Here is a 20,675-nt window from a genome sequence, read left to right on the forward strand (position 1 = left end):
TCCAACTGCGGTCTGACCAGTGCCCGATAGAGGGGAAGTATCACCTCCTTGGACCTACTCGTCATGCATCTGCCGATGCACGATAAAGTGCAGTTAGCTTTTCTGATGGCTTCATCACACTGCCGACTCATGTTCATCTTGGAGTCGACCAGGACTCTGAGATCCCTTTCCACTTCCGTGCCACCCAGCAGGTCATTCCCTAGGCTGTAGGTGTGCTGGACATTTTTCCTCCCCAGGTGCAGCACTTTGCATTTCTCCTTGTTGAATTGCATTCTGTTGTTTTCTGCCCACTTGTCCAACCTGTCCAGGCCTGCTTGTAGTTGTTCCCTGCCCTCCAGTGTGTCCACTTCTCCCCACAGTTTTGTGTCATCTGCAAACTTGGACAGAGTACACTTCACTCCCTCGTCCAAGTCGCTGATGAAGACATTGAAGAGTATCGGTCCAAGGACCGAGCCCTGCGGGACCCCACTGCCCACACCCTTCCAGGTCGGTACCGACCCATCCACTACAACTCTCTGGGTGCGACCCTCTAGCCAATTCGCCACCCACCGGACTGTGTAGTCATCCAAGTCACAGCCTCTTAACTTGTGCACCAGTATGGGGTGGGATACCGTATCGAAGGCCTTCCTGAAGTCTAAGCAAAAGATATCTACCCCTACTCCTGCGTCCAGGTGTTTTGTAACCTGGTCATAAAAAGAGACTAGATTAGTCAGGCATGATCTACCTCCTGCGAACCCGTGCTGGTTTCCCCTCAGCATAATTTTTCCTGCTGGGCTCTCTCTCTCAAATAAACTGGGACTCAAACTAAGTTGTGTTCAGCTGATGGGAGGGAGCTGACTTCTGGCACCCTTCTTCAGCTGCCTTGAAGGAGCAATGTGTGCCCTGTGTAGTCAGCAGGCTGATCCTTAACCATTTCCTGCTGCCCAGCTTTGATTTTTTTGCATTTCAGAACCACTTTCCTCCCATTTCTTAGGCCCTGTTCTTTCTTGCCAGGACAGCGGGTTGGTCTGGGGGTGCACTTGGGCACTGGTCTGAGCTGGCTGCACATTTGAACCAGTTGGTTGTTCATTTTGAAGTTAATATTCTGCATTGATATAAGCACATGCCCCCAGGGCATCTTTACGAAGGAATTTGCAAGGAAGAAGTCCAGTTCTGGTTTGGTCCCAACATGCGATGAAAACTTCTGGGCAAGAATAAGCCCATCTGTGTTATTCAAAATGATGGTCCAGGGAAACGTAAAGCCTGCTCAAGACAGCCAGGCAGGCTAGAAGAGGAGACAGAGAAAGAGCTGAATTAAAGAGGAAACAAATGCCGTAGCCTTAATAAAATTAACGTGTCAGCAAATTGCTCAGTTTTCTGGAAGAATTGGATAGTTAGGATCATTTTCTGTTCTATTAAGTCCTGCAGGTGTTTTAGCTAAAGTTTTCCTCTCTCACGCACTCTCCTGTCTCAGCCCTTCCTCTCTGCAACACCCAAAGAATAAGAAATAAGGAAATGAGCCCATGAACCCCATGGGTGGAAGAATGGTGGCAGTAAATTAAAAAAGATATCACCGACGCGGCTGGAGCATGTCTTAAATTAACAGTGAACCTCCCAAAGCCGACTCCACTGCCGAGGGCTGTGAACTGTTTCGTGGTAGTGTGCTAAGCAGGGTAAGTCAGTCCTTGGCTGGGAGACCTCCAAAGAGCAGCAGGGTGTAGTGCTCATCTCTCTGATAGCATGCCTACGCGCCAGAGGCACCAGCTCTCTCAATGCCATCCTCCCCCTTGCTCATGCTTGCATGTGCCCAAGTGGGAAATGCCAAATGGGCACTATCTGTCACCAGCAGAGCTGAGAGCCCCCCCCACTCCAGAGTAGCTTTGCTGCATTTCAAGGGTTGCTGCTTACAAGTGAGTGAAGGCGGACGGGATGGGTTCCTCCAGCAGCACCAGCAGGTGTGTGTACAGACTGCCCCGTGTGACTGCAGTGCCCGGGGGTGGTGGAGGGGCACGGGCTGTGTTGTGAAATAGAGATTCAGGGGAGGTCAGGACCCCTTTTGCTCTGAATAGCCCAGGGTACTTCCTAGCAGAATACAAGCGTTACCCTGCCCTCCTACTTACTGCACAAGTGTCCGTGCAGCTTTCTGTCTCTGTCAGCCATCATCCCTGCCAACTGGTTCCTTTTTTGGTTTAAATGAAGCCTCTCTGGAGTCCCAAAGCACAGTGAAGGGTTTCTGCACTGGGAAAGGATGCCACTACACACAGAAGGAAGAGCATGAGAGGGCGCTAGTGTTGGCGGGTGTAAGATGAAGCATCAGAAGCTGGTGAAAACTATGACACGTCTATAAGCTTTTACACAAAACATCCAGATTGCCATGTTTGGAGGACTCCAAGGGCCCTAGAGAGGCCACTTCGGGATGCCACTTGGGCAGAGGTGCCCAGAGGAAGTTAGGCAGGTTATTCTCATGCCACCCTATATTCCATGTATGTCCCTGCCATAGCAGAGCAGGAGAGGGTGTCAGATACGAGGACAGACACCTCCCGCCGTTACGGACATTCATTGCAACGCCCAACTCCTGGAAGGAATGATCTTGAAGATTTTCCATCCCCACCTCCCTTGCAGCTGTCCCACGCACAAAGTTAAGAGTGTTTTACAGCTGCCAGCCAGGGGTGTTACCCTTTTAAAGCAAGAGCTCCTATAACACAAGGGTTATACCTGCCTACATTATCTCAAAGGCAAGGTCTGAATTACTGAGGGTTTCTTGTCTGAGGGTTTCTTGTCAGGACAGAAGCTTCCCCCTCTCTTCTCTCTGCAGCTCATTCACTTTTAACTTCCCCAGACACTGGACATCACTTATCTGCTCTTCAGTTAATCAATACGCCCACGTCTCCCAAGGGAGCATCATGTAATAAGCTTATCCTCTGAACATCTCTCCCATTCCTCTTTCCACTGTATTGAACCAAGTCCATTCACTCTGCAGCCCACATGCTGAGGCAGCAACTAATTTATGGCCAGGTTTTATCATTAGGGTTTAAAAAAACCTTGCAGGAAAAGAAAAGGTCCTGTGTTTTATCAAGTAGTCAGTAAAATGTGGATGCAGCAAAGCAAGCTGCAGTAAGACCATGACACACACAGTAAACCAGCCAAACTCTGGGGGTACCTCTCAAAGGGACCGACTGCGACAAAAGAAAAAGGGGCGTTATTTTTCCTTTCCCTTCTTCTTTTGACATGTTTCTTCTCTTAGCTGCTGGGCAGACAGAGCTAAGAACTGAGGATAAGCTGAAGAGGAAAACACTACACTGATAAAAACAAGTCATAGGGGGAGAAAACCAGACCCCAGACTCTAGTCCAGCCCTGAGAATTGAAAGACCGCTTAAATGATCTAGTTCGTCACCCAGCACCAGTGCAGGATTGCTCTCTGCAGCATATTTTCTAGCGTTTTATTGAGTTTAAAATTAGATTGCATTGTAAGCCCATATCCGTTGCTCAAGCTTGAAGGTTATTTATGTAGGCAGCAAGTGATGGAAAGATTATCATGTGGATATGGCACTGGACTAAGACCCAGAGAGCTTGAGTTCGATGCTAACCATACTTTGCAACTGTTCAAATGTTTGAAAGTGCTGATGGAGGAGCATTAGTACTGAGATCCACACATGGCTGGGGGCAGGGGACATGTCTAGAGCAGGTTTGGGCAAAGTATGGCCCAAAGGGTGAATTCAGTTCCCCAATTGTCTCTGGCCCACAGCTGCCCCTGTGGTGCTCCACATGGGGCCAAGCCTTGCCTGCTTCTGCCAGAGGCAGACTGTCCTGCACTCCAGCTTGCATCCGTCCCATGCCCACTGACTGCAGTCCCCTGCCCTGGCCCTGGCCCTGGCCCTAGCCTTGGCCAGCATGCCCAGCTTCCCAGAGGGGCTGCTCTCGCCACTGGTGCAGCTGCCTGGGTACTGCTCCCCAGTTGCCCCAGCAGCTCCTCCTGCCCCTGCTGCACCGCTCCTGGCAGCAGGTAGCGCAGGGAAGCTGCAGTCAAGCAGCTCCTGCCCCAGCACGCAGGGCTCCAGCTTCAGCTCTTGACCACCTTCCACCCACTCCACCGTCCCGGTGCAATGAGCAGCCACCCGTGGTCGGCTGAGTGGATGGAAGGCAGCCCCGCTGGGAAGCTGTGCATACTGGTGGTGCTGCTGGCAGGCACGGGGCGGTTGAGGGTTGAAGTGGGTGGGGCTCAGCCCCATGTGGACCACCACGGGGGCAGCCATGGGCCTGATGGGGTGGGGGGACTGCACCTTCACTTGCACTGCACTGCCTGGGCAAGCCCCGCTGCATGAGCCCCATGCCCCCTCTCCTTCCTTTCCCCCAACCCCAGCCAGCTCCTGGGACCTAGCGCATGGGCAGCTTACATTACTCAAAAACACATACACCAGGACAAAAATATTTTTTTCAATAAAATTAAAATATGTTATAGTAGATGTTTGATTTTTAATAGATAATTCATTTTTTTATCTATCATTTGTTAAAATGATATCTTCTGAAGGATTTTATGTGTGCGGCCCTTGACAGCACACCAAAGCTCATTAACTGGCCCACCAGCTGAAATAATTGCCCACCCCTGGTCTAGAGGACACTGACTCTTTCGACTGTTCTCCCACAATGTCTGGTGCTATCTGCCCTGGCATATTCAATACATACTTGTTTCAGTCCTGCTTCTTTCCCAGTTTTATCCCAGTTCAATTCTCCTTGCCTATTTATTCCCAGGCTTCACTCCTCAGGCTTCCCTTCCTACTACCAGTCTCCTTGACTAGCCACATACATTTCTCCCCTCCCAACATCGGACTGGATGACCTACTGAGGTCCCTTCTGACCCTAACATCTATGAAACATTTCCCATTTTATCTACCTCTCCCTTCCTCCCCCTACTAGCTTCCAGACTCAGTTTCCTTCATTTTCACTCTCTCTCAATCATTCATCAAAGCACCTTGGCCCAGTCTCTTCCCTTCCTGGCTCCTTATCTCAGTCTTTCTACAACAGGTTCTAGTTCTCCAGCTGTCATCAGATCTGTTTCCCCTACAAAGCAACTGAAAACCAGGTTTTGTAATGAGAAACGTTGGACAACCATAGTACTAAGCCTTGCTATGAGCCCACCAAGCTTATTATTTGTAGAGCACATTTTGTGACTTTGGGGTAGCTTTAATCTTAGTTACTATTTTTTTTTCTTCCCCTGGCCTCAGTTCAATTCATCTCTCCTTCCCCTGCGATGTAGTTGACATCTCCACTTGTTCTGTCATCCCATTATTCTCCCTGTTCCTTTGCCTTTAGCCTAAAGCCATCATTCAAAAGTGAAATGTTTGCTCATGTTACAAAGCAAACATCTGGCTTCATTATGGAAAGACATCTCCATATTTACCTCACCGGCGTTTCAGGTACAGTACTTTGTGCTGGAATCGTGACAGCCCGCTCCAGGGCAGCACGGGAAAAAGCTCCTGCTGGCTTTTTTTGGTGACAGGTTAGGCTGTCTGACAATGAGCAGCTGGCTATCCAAACTGCATGGTACTCAGCAGCGGTTTGGATAGCCAAGGATTTAGAGGAAAGTTATTTCTATCATCTGAATTTGTAGATGGATTCCTAGGACACTGGCAGGGAGGGGTTGGGAGGGCGGGAAAACTTGGATAGAAAGCAGGCAGATTGAAATATCAATGGCCGCAGCAAGAGCTGACATTATTTGTGGAGCAAATGCTTGTACTGTGAAAAAATATGGTGCATTCCTGATGATTCACACCCCCACCAAGGAAGCATCACCCCCAGCCGAACTATGCCTGTGTTCGTATCGGCTTCAAAGCCTTCCACGCAATCCTCAAGGAGCTGGCATGGAAATAGACAACTTCAAAGCAGCTCTTCCACCTCTCCGGGTGATTACGGGTGGAGAGGTGGCCTTCAAAGCATTTCCCCTTTGCCTGGGAGGACAAGGAAACCAAGCTTTGTGTTGCTCAAACTACGCAGGAACATCACGTGCTGTACAAAGCATGAAGCCAGCCCTACTGTGAGGATCCCCCTCCGGAAACTCGTCACCTCTCTGCTCTGCAATTATCGTCCACTTTGCTTGCACTTCCCATGCCTCGTTTTCATCTCAGCAGCACTTCTGTGCTCAGTGACAAATCCCATTGGCTGAGCTGCATTGCTGCACAGGCCTGACGAATCCCATTGGCTGAGCTGCATTGCTGCACGGGCCTGACAAATCCCATTGGCTGAGCTGCATTGCTGCACAGGCCTGACAAATCCCATTGGCTGAGCTGCATTGCTGCACAGGCCTGACGAATCCCATTGGTCGCTGCATGCTTGCAATAGCAACGTCATAACCGCACTGAGTGAGAGACCTGCTGGTCTGACCTGAGGGCAGTATGGGATAGTACGTGGATTTTTTCTTAACAGGAAAGAAAGAATCCACTGTATTAGACACACTGTTGTAGCCTTCGGCAAGATTTCACTAAATTTCTCAAAATTCACATTTTTTTTGTCACCGTCACTTCTGTCACTTTACTAATGAGACGTAAATAACAGTCTTAATAGGTCCAGAACAAACCCCCCTGGGATTCAAAATAGACACCCGGGTACAAGTGAGCTGAATCCATAATAAGGAATACAGGAATTGTTTAGCCAAATGCCACCAGTGAGACCACTGACTGCATGGGAGGGAATGCAATATGGAGAGCCAGGACAAGAAGAAATATCAAAACCTTGGTTTCTACACAGCAGACGACAGCAAAACCTGTACTGGGACTGGAAGCGTGAACACCTCTGCAATGGCGAGTCCTGCTGATGTGTTCACAGACGTGTCCCCGAGCATCTTCCCCAGTGAACTGCTGGATTTGGAGGGTGCCTGAGGGCACGCGAGGCCATTCCTGGACGTCTCGGTGCTGGGACACGCCGCCACGCAGGACAGACCGCTGTCTGTGCGAGGTACCAGAGATGGTTGTGCAAAGAGCCCACAATAATTTGCAGTGCTTGGCAACTGCCGGCAGCTGATGTATATGAGCACAGAGGAAAGTCATTACCTCCTGATAGCCAATTATTACAATTTTTTTGAATAAATGAACTAAGCAACATGTTAGCCCTCGCTGTATGAATCACAGCAAGGCAATATTCCCCAGCTATAGTATTCTTGCGATGAGCTAATTTTGGGTAATGGACAATTGACATCTCAGGAATTTTGAAGATTCACAAGGGATTGGTGCTTCAGACGCAGCTGACAGCCCACGTTATCCACGCGGCAATGGATGAGCTGAAATATGTACGAATACTCAAGTAGATCCTAAACCAAGGCAACGAGATGGTTAGGACCCTCGTCTCAGGGTATTCATCCGCTGAAACGTAGCGGTGGAATTAGGGACTTCGCCCGCGCAGGGGTGCCAAATCGGTGCGACTTGTGAAAGAAGGTCGTTCTCATGCAAATCGCACAAAATACAACGGATCGGGATGCACCGAAGGAGATGGCAGGAATAAAATGACAAAACCCTGAAACCTTGCCAAAGAAACACTGGTATAATGAGAAATACCGGGGGTCACCGGCATGGGAACTGAACCAAAAGAACAAGCCAGGCCATTTGTAATAGAGACAGGACCGCTCTTATTAGTGCCGGCATCCCTGATGATGAGCGTGTCACTTGTGACTGGGAAATGGCAAGCAACGGGGACGCGGGCTGTGATTCCTACAAAGAGCAGAGACCGCACAGAGCAGGGCCTGGACAGACTACAACTCCCAGCATGCAGCGCGGCCCGCGGCTCTTTCCCCCTCTCCGCGCGATGGCTGCTGGGAATCGTAGTCTCTTCAGCCTCCCGCGTCGGCGCGTGCGCAGTGGCGGGGGCTTGGCCAATGGGCGGCGCGGCGGGAGATACGGCCGGGCGCGCGCGGGCGCTGGGGCCGTTGGCCGCGGTGAGGGGGTTGGGGAGGGGCGGGCTCTGTCTCAGCCCTCAGGTGCGGGCCTACCCCGGCCTGGGGCCTGTGGGAAGTGAGGTGCAGGGGAGCTCAGGGGCCGCATCCAGCCCCCCCTGCATCACCCCAGCCAGGGATTTCTCCTCAGAAATGCGGGCGCGGGGGATGAATCCCACCTACCGTCAAAAACACACGCGCGTGCCAGGCGCGTCTCCGAATAATTGTGTCTCCCCCACCTTCTTTTCCCCTCCCTTTTAGGGTCTGGCGCGAGTCCGAAGACCTAAAATTACGGATTTCTCCCCGCCCCGAGCGATGGCCGCCGAAGCCAAATACAGCATCGTGCGCGAAGTCGGCCGGGGGAGTTACGGGGTGGTTTACGAGGCGGTGGCCAGCCAAACGAGAAGCAAAGTGGCGGTGAAAAGGATGCACTGCAACGTGCCCGAAAACGTGGAGCTGGCTCTGCAGGAGTTCTGGGCCCTGCAAAACGTCCAGAAGCGGCACGAGAACGTGATCCAGCTGGAGGAGTGCGTCTTGCAGAGCGGGCAGGTCTTCCAGCCCATCAGCCGCCACTACCGCAAGTCGGACCACCACCTGCTGCTCATCGAGACCTGCCTGAAGGGGCGGCGGTGCATGGACCCGCGGGCGGCGTGCTTCCTCTGGTTCGTGATGGAGTTCTGCGACGGCGGGAACATGAACGAGTACCTGCTGTCGCGCGGCCCCGACGCGCAGCTCAACAACAGCTTCATGCAGCAGCTGAGCGGCGCCGTGGCCTTCCTGCACAGGAACCAGATCGTGCACCGAGACTTGAAGTCCGACAACATCCTCATCTCCCACAGCCCCGGCGGCCCCGTGGTGAAGGTGAGACGGGAGTCCTCGCCGGCGGCGGCGCCGCTTGGACGTGGGGAACGGCGGCGTTTTGTTTCAGGAAGTCCAGATTTTGCTGAGAGTCGGGGCAGGTGTTGCCTCTTGGGGAAGGGAGAGGTTAGGATTCGTTAGGATTAGCTCATCTTTTAACCACTAATATTGACTAAAAGCTACTACTAGTCTGAAGTCTTCGTTTTAAACTACGGCAGCAGCCCAGCGAAGCAAACGAAATCTCTGGCTTCCGAAACAGCAAGTCATGCTGGAGGCTGCAATAATTGGAAGTGTTGAGAATTAAAACCAGAAAGGGATGATATTGCTTAATTTTCTTTTTCCAGGCTTTAATTAGGCGGTTCTCAATGACGCTGAGAAGAGCAGGTAAGTGGTAGGGCCGGTCGCTCCTACAGTTTTCTGCTGAAGTCCCAATCCTGAGGGATTTCTAGTAGTTAGCAAAAGGCTAAGTAGGTCTGCCGCTGTAGGTTTACCCCTGTCATGGCCCGTCCATCAGTGGTAACTACACGTTTCCCTCACCAACGGCTGGGGTTAGGTTCCTGAAAGTTCCCGCAGTTGGCAAGACAAAAGGTTTATGGGGAAAATGGCAGGTGGCGGGTTGATGCACGGCCACGGAAAACCGTGGTCACTCAAAATGGGCTACCGTGGTAGCCAAAATGGTGTGCACAATGTTAAGCGTGGATACTCGAAACCGTGGTTGGCGAGGGAAACCTGTAATGTGTTTTCATGTTTGGAGCATGCACATGACGCTTGAATCAATGGCCCTGTCCACATTACAGAATTCTGCCGGCGTAGCTATGCTGGCCATGGCACACGCAAAGATTGAGCTGTAGTCATCGTACCGGTGCTGGCAGAGCGCCCAGAGTGGCTGTGGCTCTGCTGGCAAAGGTTCGGGCAAACTGGTTTAACCCTGGAAGTGGAAGTGCCTTTAGGCCAGCAGAGCCGCATCTACACCAGGGGCTCTGCTCTCAGCAGTGATCATATGGTTTAAACCAGGGGTGGTAACCCCCTGGCCTGTGGGCTAGATCTGGCCCACAAGGCTCTCCACAGGTCTGGAAATGTGGTGGTGGTGGAGGAGTGGCAGTTAATGCTACTGCAGCCCCTGCTGCCATGTGTCCAAGCCTGCCGTGCTGGCCCTGTATGGAAGGATCAGGACCTGTTTCCACACTGCTGGATTGAGCCAGGTCCTGATCCAGCCACGCAGCAACAGCTCGGCCAGAGCCCGATTCAGCCATGTGGGATCAGCCCTGGCTGGGCTGTTCCTGTGTGGCTAGATTGTCAGAGCGAGCAGTCTCTGCCCTCTTTCCCCGCTGTGCACTCTTTCCCTGCTGTGCACCTGGACCCGGATGCCGGACTCGCTGCCTGGCCCTGGCTCCCTCTCTCTGGACGTGGGGGATCCCTGCAGAGGAAGCGGGGGCTGAAGGGCAGCCACAGCACTTGGACTTCACCACTCGGGGAAACTGTATCGGGGATTGCTCAGGTACCAGTTTTCCTGCCATTGCCTTCCTGGTACCTGTAATTGCTTGGAGCCAGCAGGTGGGCAGTGCTGAGACCCCCAAACTCCTCACCTCGGGGATGTGCACGTACCAGGAAGTGGCTGCTCCCTGAAGAGCAAGTGGACACATCCCTGTTGCAGTGGCCTGGTGGAGGCTGATCCCGCACAGCTGGATTGGGTCTCACCAAGCTATTTCTGCATGTCTGTACTGAGCCCTAGCTGGGCCAGACTGTGCTGGATCTGTCCCATAGACCAGTTTGGCACCAGTCATCCTTCCCATCAGCTGAAAAGGTTGGGAGCGCTAACAAAACACTGACTTAGCCAGTCAGAACAGATAGTAGCGGGTAATACGAGAGTGTTAAGATTCCTCTAAGCACAGCAAGTAGCTGTTGCTGTTCTGCTGTGTTCATGCCTGTATTCACAATACCTTAGACACGGCATTGCTGGATATGGATGGATCCAAGTAGATCATCAGGCTAGACTTTCCTCAAAGATAATGACTTGCTGCTACTCTCATTCTTAGGAAGTCATGCAGACAGTAGGGTGGAATGGAGCACTAGCTGAAAGGAACTGGAAATAATTGTTTTGCGAGGGTTGACATCCAAAGCTATTAAGAGATATATTGCACTGAGTCACCTGAAATGCACAAATTGTACTATAAACCATGTTTGTAAGCTCATTAGTAGCTAAAGTAAAACCTATTGGTGTTAATGAATCAACCTACCAACTTCCTGCTTCTCTTCTCTCCTTGCCTGTTCTGTTTGAATGTTACTGCTAATAATGGTGACTCCTCATGTTCTGGTCCACAGGTAGCAGACTTTGGCCTGAGTAAGGTGTGCCAGGGAAAAGTGAATGTGAACCAGCATCGCTTCTCCTCAGCCTGCGGGTCAAACTTCTACATGGCACCAGAGGTGTGGGAAGGTCACTATACTGCCAAGGCTGATATCTTTGCCCTCGGGATCATTTTCTGGGCTATGGTGGAGAGGATCACCTTCAGGGATGGGGACACTCAGAAGGAATTGCTTGGTGAGAGTATTTTCTTTACTGTCATCACTGAGTCCTGATCACAGGTCCTTTTCCAGGACCCCAAAGGATCCTGTAACTCCCGAGGAGTCTTGGGCACTGGTCCGACTTGGAATAACCAGAAACAACGGCCACAAACTGATGGAGAGTAGGTTTAAGTTGGACATCAGAAAGAACTTCTTCATGGTTAGGGTTGCCAGAATCTGGAACGGGTTTCCAAGGGAGGTGGTCCCCTCCCCTACCTTGGGGGTCTTCAAGAGGAGACTGGGCAAGCACCTGGCTGGGGCCACATGACCCCAGCACTTTTTCTTGCCACTGTCAGGGGGTCGGACTCAATGACCCTTTGAGGTCCCTTCCAACCCTAGTGTCTATGAATCCATGACTCTGCTGGTGTGGTCTTGCAGATGCCTCCTTCTGGAAGTTGTCACTCTTTTGTGCCCTGCCAAGGTGTTACAAGAAATCTGTGAGCCCATCCCACCTTTTCCTTGCCTTCTGTCTGCTTTTGCAGGACTTCCAGGCCTTGGTGCTTTAACACTAAGATGCGGAGATCGCTCTTTACCCTTTAAAACAAAAATATTTTCTCAGAATTATCTCTGTAACTTTTCCAAAAACTTCTTGTGACCATAAAGGCTGGAACAGAACTTGCAGCCTGTGTTTCACCTTGGGAGTATGGCGGCAAAAGAGGAGTAAGTTCTCTGCCAAAATGAGACTGGCTCCTATTCAATAATGCCAGAAACAAAACCCAGCCTAAATTGGTGAGTTTAGCAGCATTCCTTTCTGAATCTACCTCCACTGGTGAAACATCTGCATTGTATTCATGTTCTGTAGGCAGGATACAACAGCTTTTATAGTCAGGTAAGCTACATCCTGTTCAGACACTCTCTGCCAGCATCTGCCTTAACATTAGAAGCATACTTTACCCAGACGCAGGGCCATTGAACTAGAGTTGTGTGTGTATCACTTTGCTGGTATATTTGAGGGGCCAGAGGGTCATAAGGACGTTCCAAGAAATCACATTTTTAGCAGAACCTATATATAGGTCATTTTCAGCACTGTGTGGTTGAACGTTGTACCAGGAGAGGAGGTGGGACAGCAGGGAATGCATAGTTTGATGGACCCTGAGGAGATGCCTTTATGTATAAGCTAGCATAGGCTTCATCTTTGCACTGAGTGGATTCAGGAATGTCTATCCCAAGATGGATTTTTCCACTGTGAGAACAGAATGCCAGTCTTGCAAATGACTATAGTCACTAGAGAAGACCTTGTGCTGCTACTGCTTCTTGTCCCCAGGGAACGCCCATGCCACACACGCTCTGGTATGAGGCAGGTTACCCCAGATGGGATAGAGGAGGCTGCTGGCCCCACCAGCCTTACCTGGAGGCCCTAGGAGGGCTGCATGCCACAGTGCTCCTGCGGCTGGGAGCCTGGCTGACAGCCGACGTGTGGTTCCAGCTGGCAAGGCTCTGGGTTTGGGTGGCACTCACTGCTGCCATGTGTGCTACCCTGCTTTTTTTTTTGGCGTGCGTTTTTTTGACTCTGGACTCTCCCAGGTCAAAACCCACCCTGTGCTGCGAGGTAGCAGCACGGAGCTTGCCTGTATGTGCAGTGTGTGGAGCTGCATACGGCACATCCGCACTTGTCTGGATGTGGCCAAGGGGGCCTAATATAGGTGCTATTCACATTATTTTTCCTAAATGACTAAAATTATAAATAACCAGTATTTGAAATCCTGACACAGGATCCTTTTGAAGGTAGCTGAATTGCTGTTCAAGTTTTTTTTGTCATTTTCAAAATGTAATGGAAATAAGAACTGAGCCCAATTCCTTTATTGAATGCTAAACAGTAAAAACATGTCTGAGTTCTTGGCTACAGAAACAGCAAATGTTTTGGAGCGGAGACTGGGATGTAGCCTGAGTTCATTAAAATAGCCATGCACCAACTTGAGATAAGGAGCTTGCATGTTCAGCCTTCTTCCCTGTTTACCGATCAGTCGCTGCTCTGAAACATTAATTCTTTTCTCAGTTCGAAGGCCAATCAGCTTGGATGAGCAGAGGGGGGTTTTACTGTCTGCAATCCAACTAATCAGTTTAAGCAACCAGTGAAATTATTTAGATTGCCAGGAGCAAATTTACATTTCCTGTCCCTAATCTGGCTGAGAAGGAACTGGCCAAAGGTAAATGGCACGTACTGCCATTTTTATTAAAACTTGTTTGACTTAACTGAGCAGATAAGGATTCAGTTGTTTAACTCTTTTCCAGGTCACTTGAATCAAATGTGACCTTGCTTTCATTCCTAGAGTTTCCAGCTCTGCTGGAGGGGTAAAATTAATTGATAAACAGTGAAATGGGGGAGGTTCATTCCAATAGCTTTTTTTCATTTGCAAGTGTTTCTTCTTGAACAACTGACAGCAAAGCAGTGTAGGCAATAAAACCTGTTCCCCTTTTCTCATATATTCTCATGCATTTTAACACCACAACGTGGCATGCTGACAGCTCTTATTCCCCCTTACTTTATCTGGGGCAGGTTAGAGTGCTTTTGGCATCTGGGCGATATACTCTGTAGTTGTGCAACAGAATTGGTTGCAGTTTTAGGTTAGACAAGGACATGTGTGGGATGGTTTGCATAGGTGTGGTCCTGCCTAAAGCATGGGGTTGGACTGAATGACGTCCAGAGGTCCCTTCCAGCTCTACTTTTCTATGTTTGTATGCTAGAGCTCTGAAACTAGATTTTGTAAACAGCTAACTTTTTCCTGTAACAAATTAGATTTGGTGTGGATGGTGTAAATTGGCATGTTTTGTAGGGACTCTTTTTCCCATATTTAACTTGTCTCTCTTTCCAAACTCTGCCTAGGAACCTACATCTGCCAAGGCAAGGAGCTTATTCCAGTTGGAGAAGCACTGCTGGAGAATCCCAGTATGAAACTGCAAATCCCTCTGAAGAACAAGAAGTCTATACCTGATGACCTCTGCAGACTCCTTCACGATATGTTGGCCTTTAACCCAAAGGAAAGATTGGATGCCTTCCAACTTGAAGTCCGAATCAGGCGAATCTCCTATGGGAAAAAGCGCCAACGCTCTGGCTCTTAGCAACAACGGATAATCAGGTGAGTTTCACACCAGAGTCTTTTAAATGAAATACAGCCCGTAGCAGTCCCTAATGTGTGTGAAGGGTGTAGTCAGCTTGGGAAGAATCCAGTGTCTGAGTAGCTCTTCTACAGAAGGAATAACTTGGGTTCTTTTTAGCGTATAGCCCCATGAGTGGCGTCGACTCATTACACGTCTTAGCAATGGAACTGAATCTGAGAAAGTGCTGTCAAAGCAATCTCTTTTTACTGAACGTTCAACTGTAGTGGTAGTAACAATAGCCAGAGATCTATCTGTTCTGGTGCCCAGCTCACGCTCCCCATTAGTTGTGTTCTTATTATATTTATAGGACTGGCTGTTGGTCCCTTTTCACCACACTCGTCCGTCCCCACCCCCAACAGAAACATGGTGGTAGTTAACTTAATCATATCTCATTGCAGAAATCAGGCCAGCTCTCCAGCACCATTTGAAGCATATGTGTATGTGTACCTGTGGTGGGTCTTTTTAATATCATTAAACAAGTAATGATAAAATTCTCGTGTAGACGAAGCCATTGTATTGGGTACCTTGTATTTTCCTAGTGAAAGTACACGCTGTCACATTGAATCCAGATTCTATAATGAAAAATGTTACTGTACTGTGTAATCATAGAAAATGAGGGTTGGAAGGGAACTCAGGAGGTCACATCTAGTCCAATCCCCTGCTACAAGTAGGACCATCCCAAGGCTTTGTCTACCCAAGTCTTAAAAACCTCCAAGGATGCAGATTCCACAGCCTCTCTGGGGAGCCTGTTCCAATGTTTCACCACCCTCCTAGTGAGAGAGCTTTTCCTGATATGTGACCTCAACTTCCCTTGCTGCAGCTTGAGCCCATTTTTCCTTGTTCTGTCATCTGCCACCGCTGAGAACAGCCCAGCTCCATCCTCTTTGCAGCCCCCCTGCAGGGAGGTGAAGGCTGCTATTCAATCCCCCTTGGTCTTCTCTTCTGCAGACTCAATCAGCCCATTTCCCTCAGCCTCTCCTCACCAGTCATGTTCTCCATTTCCCTCACCCCTTTTGTTGCCCTCCACTGGACTCTCTCCAATTTGTCCTTTCTGTAGTGGAGGACCCAAAACTGGACACATCGTGCCAGATAGATGGGAAGAATCACTGCCCTCGATCTGCTGGCAATGCTCCTACCAATGCAGCTGTTAGCCTTCTTGGCAACAAGGGCACACTGCTGGCTCCTATTCAGCTTCTTGTACACTGTCATCCCCAGGTCCTTTTCTGCAGAGCTGCTGCTGAGCCAGGTGGTCCCCAGCCTGTACTGGTGCTTGGGATTGTTCCATCCTAAGTTTAGGATTTTGCATTTGTCCTTATTAAATGTAATGAGATTTCTTCTGATCCAATGCCTAGAGGCTCTTCGTAATGCCCAGAGGCTCTTAGGATTATATGAGGCCTCCATCCTGCGATAGAATCTGCTAGAATCAATCCTGTGTCATTAATGCACCCTTTGAAAAATCGGGCTTCTTGCACAGTGTGTAACTTTAGGTGCCCAGCATTGATTTTTTTTTTTTTTTTTTTTTGGTCCTAATTCTTGAACATTATTCTTAAGCTATTCTAGCAGGTCTCCTAAACACGGGAGGGTATGCCACACAGACTTCAGGAATTCTGGTTGTCGGGTGTTTTGTGCACACTGTAACAAGGAAGCAGGTGGTAGCTAATAGTGGCAATGATCAAAACATTATCTTGCATTTTGATCATGCCCATTTACTGTCATTTTCTAATTGCTGCTTGTTTTTCCAACCAGCCTAAAACTGTTCTTGCTGACAAAGTAATACTGTAGAAATATTAGCTGATCTTTATAACCAAGTGACTCCAAACTTCAAAAGGCCAGACAATAGCTCCTTACCCAGCCTGAAACCTTCAACCTAAACTTATGGTCTGAGTAAATGGAATGCCCATCAGAACCACTGGCCAGCCTGGTAACCTGAGAGAGCTTCTCTTGTGCAGCGGTTAAGATTGGGGCACTCAACCTCCAGCTCACAGAGCCATGATATCCAGCCTGTGGGAATCCCCACGGGGCAGGAGAACTGATAGTTGGGGAGCAGCAGAAGCTCTGTGTGGCAGAGCCCCGCTCTGCCTGGACCACTGCCTGCCTGGGCCATTGGCACATAGTGGGATCAGGGCTGGGCCTGTCCCCACATGTTCAGATCAGGTCGGGGTGCTCCCTAGCTCCCCCCGACCCATGTGTCTACCAGGGCTGTTCTGCCTCACCCTCTCCCTCACCTCCAACATCTGGATCAGGGTTTTCCTCTCCCAACCCTGCCCCACACACATCTGGGTTGGGTCCAGCCCACTCCCTAGGCACCCCCACCCCCCCAGCAGACAGATCAGGTTCAGACTACATACCACCCTGCAGCTAGATGGGCCCTGCCACACCAGCCCCATGCCCTGGATTGAGCCCACCAACCAGTTCCAGCCTGCACCTGGATTTGGCACTGCCCATCTAGCCCACAGGGCAAAAAGGTTGGGCACCACTGGCTAAGATACTAAGTGAGAGGCCTGTTGAAGATCGCAAATCTGACCTTTCCTTGGTAACTGTAATGCCCTGGAAGTAAATCTGCCTGGAGCCTCAAGTCCTTGCTCTGAAGAGCAGGTGCATCATAGCTAGGTAAGCTTTCCCAAAAACCCTACACAACTCCCTGTTCTGGAAGGTGAGCTGGTAACGTCGCTTCTCTGCTTGTGCAATTTTAGGCCTGCATTCTGAACCAGGACAGTGGTGTCTCAGAGATGTGGGAAGTTGTATTTTACAATTTGATTTCAAACCACTGAATCAGTCTTTGGTTGTCACTGATGTGAGCCAGAATTGAAATTGAATCTCCTTGCTAAAATGTAATCTCAAATCAGTGTTCTCTGTCCTTGGCACTCTGCTTTAATTGCAATCTCTGACTGAGAGGCCTAGCGATAGCATCCTTGCAATTCTTATTTGCTTCCCCTACAGGTCCTGTGTTTGCTGGTCAGGATGCCTGCCTGCTAGCTGGTGCGTAGACATTCTCGCTGAATGATCAGCTGGACCCCAAGGGACACTAGCTAGAACACATCTTGACTACTTCCCATTTCCCCAGAGGCTGTATGTAAAGGAGTAATAACTTTATTTATTTGTATAGTAATTTTAACAAGAGACCTCAAAATCTATTGTTCTGTAAAACCTTTGTTTTTATATTTGTATCCTTTCGGTAGCATAGGTGCAAACTTGGCTGACATGGTCTAAAGCAGGGGTGTCAAAGCCATGTGGCCCCATGGGCCAGATCTGGACTGTGGGGCTTCTCATGGGCTGGGTGACCATCAGGCAGTTGCGACAGCAACAACACTAATCCCTGTGGCTGCTGGAGCTGCTGTATTAGCACACCTCCAGAACCAAGAATGCCACTTGCTCCCCTTCTTTCTTGCTACTGATTTGCAAACAGTGACTAAATCCCTCGAATCTGGTGGTGGGTAAATGGGGGTGGGGCACAAGCAGTAGCAGCGTTAATTGTCTGGGTTCCAGAGTCATGCTGGTGCTGCTGCAGAGTCCGGCAGCTGCAGCAGAAAACCATATGGGCTGAGTCTGGCCCATGGAGGCAAGTGGTCCAGTCCACAAAAAACTCTGCAGGTCAGATGACCCCCGCTCCACAGGCTCCATCTGCTCTGTGGGCAGTTTGACACGGTCTAGCGGGCATAAGGACCGAGAGAGTCTGAGCACTGGTGCTCTATAGGGGAATTTCCAGGTGTGTCTTTTCCTGGCCAGTCCTCTTCCACCGTTTCTCTGCAGCTGTGAATACACTTACAGAAAAACCTAGGAAGCAAGGCCTGCTCTGCCCCTTCAGTTGTTGACTGGCAAGGATGTTCATGATCAGTGTGGCCAGCATTTCCAACCCTGTTGGGCTTTATCTGGACCTTGGCCCAGAGACTGGAAATTGCCATTACAGTGGTTTAATTAGAACTTTCTGTATCACTCGTTTACTCCATGCCATGCTGCTTGGTGGCGGCTGACTGCTCTGGCCGAGGGTAAAGTCTTACACCGGTTGGACAGAGCACTAGCATGGCAGCTTGTGAGTACTCTCCCTTAGATTAACTGAAGTGCTTGCTGAAAATAAATACAAAGACTGGCTAAGGAGTCAAATCATTATTAAAATGCATGCGTCACTAACACTTAAACTAAGGAATGAAGCTCCCTGCTATGCTAGCTGTTTGTGCCAGCTGTTCTTGCAGGGAGAACCAAACAGACTGAGCTGGAACCTTGGCAGGTAAACAGGAAACTCTCATTTTCAACTTGGCTGAAAATATTCGAATGCTTCACTGTGCATGAAGAGGGATTGAGCTCTTTAAAATGTCGTTTTAAAAACGTCTTTTGTAGTTCCAGGATAAGGCCAGGTTTCCCCTGCCCTTCTCTTCCCACCCATAGGAAACTGTTATGGGTGTGCACATGGAGAGAAAATGGGTCACTGGTGTAACAGCCCTACAACAGCACTGTTTGAAGGGAGCCCAGCATACAGCATTCGTGGTGCAGACTGACTCGCGATAGATCTCTGGGCCATTCTCCTGTTCTGGATGTACCAGATGTCATTAGCAAATTGACTTCCATTCCCTACCCTCTCATTGGGGCAGAGCTGTGATTGCAGTGCACGTCTGAAAACTCCTTAGAATTTCCCCTGGAATTGAATCCATGCTACTGGCTAGTTTGAGCAGGGTCCTAGTGGCCTTCATTGGGTAAGATGGAACACCCTCTTCTTAATGAGGTCTCCTAAGATGCAGTGCTTCATGTATATGCACACACAGCATTTTTTAAATTGAAAATACCTGAACTGTAGCTCTAATCATCAAATGGCAAAAAGACCATCCAGTACCGATGACTATGGCCATGGGCAGAACTGCTGGTGGAGGGCACCCAAAGAAGACTAAACTATGTAGCTTTCTCTCCGTGCAGCCCTGAGCAGGGAGGCTAGTTATGGCAAGGAAAGGAGCTGGTTCTCCACTGCCCATTCCCTTTCTGACACCTGGTCTGATTGATACGCTTGGAGGCAGGCTCAAGACGATGAGAAGAGGAGTCTGAACCTCATTCCTATCCGCTCCTCCACATGACCCTGTCATGGAGAAGGTTTTAATTTTGGTGCTTTATTGAGGGTTCCCCTTTGGGTTGCTCTTCTCATATGCTTAAGCCTCGCTTTATTTTGCCAGTGGTGTAGCTGAGGGTTATTAATTATGATTTCTCAAGTTAGCCGGATCATACCTCATGACCTTTCGAAGGCAGTTGGCGCCAACTGAGTTCTCTAGCCAGCTTTAGGCTGCAAAATTGTTCTCCCTGCTTTGAGGGAATTATGACTTTTTTACAATTTGCACGTAAAAAACTATTGTAGTTGAGGAAGGGGCGGACTTTGGAACATGGAGCGTAAGTCTAGGCTGTGCAGCAAAACCACCAGAGGGACTGTAGACATTTGAGTGGTGTGATATCAGCTATTCACTGTAGCTCTTGTTTGGTCCTAGTGCCATGAATATCCCCCAGAGCCTCCACGCTAATCAGACCTGTTTGTATGTATGCATTTGTCACATGTGTGTTATGAATTTAATAAAGAATTGTTGCTGCCTTTTCCCCCAAATGTATTGTATTATTGCTCTGATTATGAAGCTTTGACCCTGTCGCAGGATCCCGCGTCCTTCCTTGCAGTAAGACGAATAGCCTTGGTGAAAGCTGGCGCTTCAGTGAGCGAGGCTGTGCGAACGAGCTAAGAAATGGGACCAACCTAAATGCTGTCAGGGAAGGTGACTCTTGGAATCCTGCACTCGGTCGCTTGCCTTCTGTGCCTGTGGAATCCTTGATCCTAAAACTTCCTCTGCTCTGGGACACGTGGTGCTGATATCAAATAGGAGTGTCTGAGCCTTTGCTTCACAGTACTTCTGTAGGGCACAGTCCTGAACTATAATGGCAGGGCAGCTGGATCATCTGACAACTGGATGAGACTAACTTTATAGCATCATATAAAAGTAGCTCAGCTGCAGAATGAAGCTAGTAGTTGAAATGTCAGGAATAAGGCAGGTTTATATATGAAAGGCACAAAGTCTATATGGCTGAGGTTTTAAAAAAGGAACAGCAGCTTGTGGAAGGCAAAGCGGGGAAGGATTGAATTCTGGACCTTAGGGCTTCCTGCGCTGCCCAAGTTTCTCTTCTCAAAGCTGACAAAATAGATGTTGCCTTCACTGTAGGTAAAACGTGCTGGTTATTTGTATTGAAAACATTTCCATCCACCACTTCTTCTCCCTGCTAACCTGTTACCCTTTACTGC

The 20,675-nt window shown here is 49.4% G+C and overlaps 1 protein-coding gene across 3 annotated transcripts in view; it reads left to right on the forward strand.

The window, feature by feature from the left end:
• LOC102376219 (serine/threonine-protein kinase PDIK1L-like) overlaps positions 1–19,985 on the forward strand; it is a 34,883-nt gene extending 14,898 nt beyond the window's left edge. The window contains exons 1-5 of one of the 3 annotated variants that reach the window (XM_006029255.2): positions 7,871–7,900; positions 8,159–8,758; positions 11,078–11,294; positions 14,142–14,394; positions 17,357–19,985. In XM_006029255.2, the coding sequence (XP_006029317.1) occupies positions 8,213–8,758; positions 11,078–11,294; positions 14,142–14,377 (999 nt within the window). In that variant the 5' untranslated portion in view covers positions 7,871–7,900; positions 8,159–8,212 and the 3' untranslated portion in view covers positions 14,378–14,394; positions 17,357–19,985. The other 2 variants (XM_006029254.1, XM_006029256.1) reach the window with 2 other exon arrangements.
• Positions 19,986–20,675: the final 690 nt, after the last annotated feature.

This window comes from Alligator sinensis, unplaced genomic scaffold, assembly GCF_000455745.1.
Source record: "Alligator sinensis unplaced genomic scaffold, ASM45574v1 scaffold637_1, whole genome shotgun sequence".
Taxonomy (NCBI): domain Eukaryota; kingdom Metazoa; phylum Chordata; order Crocodylia; family Alligatoridae; genus Alligator; species Alligator sinensis.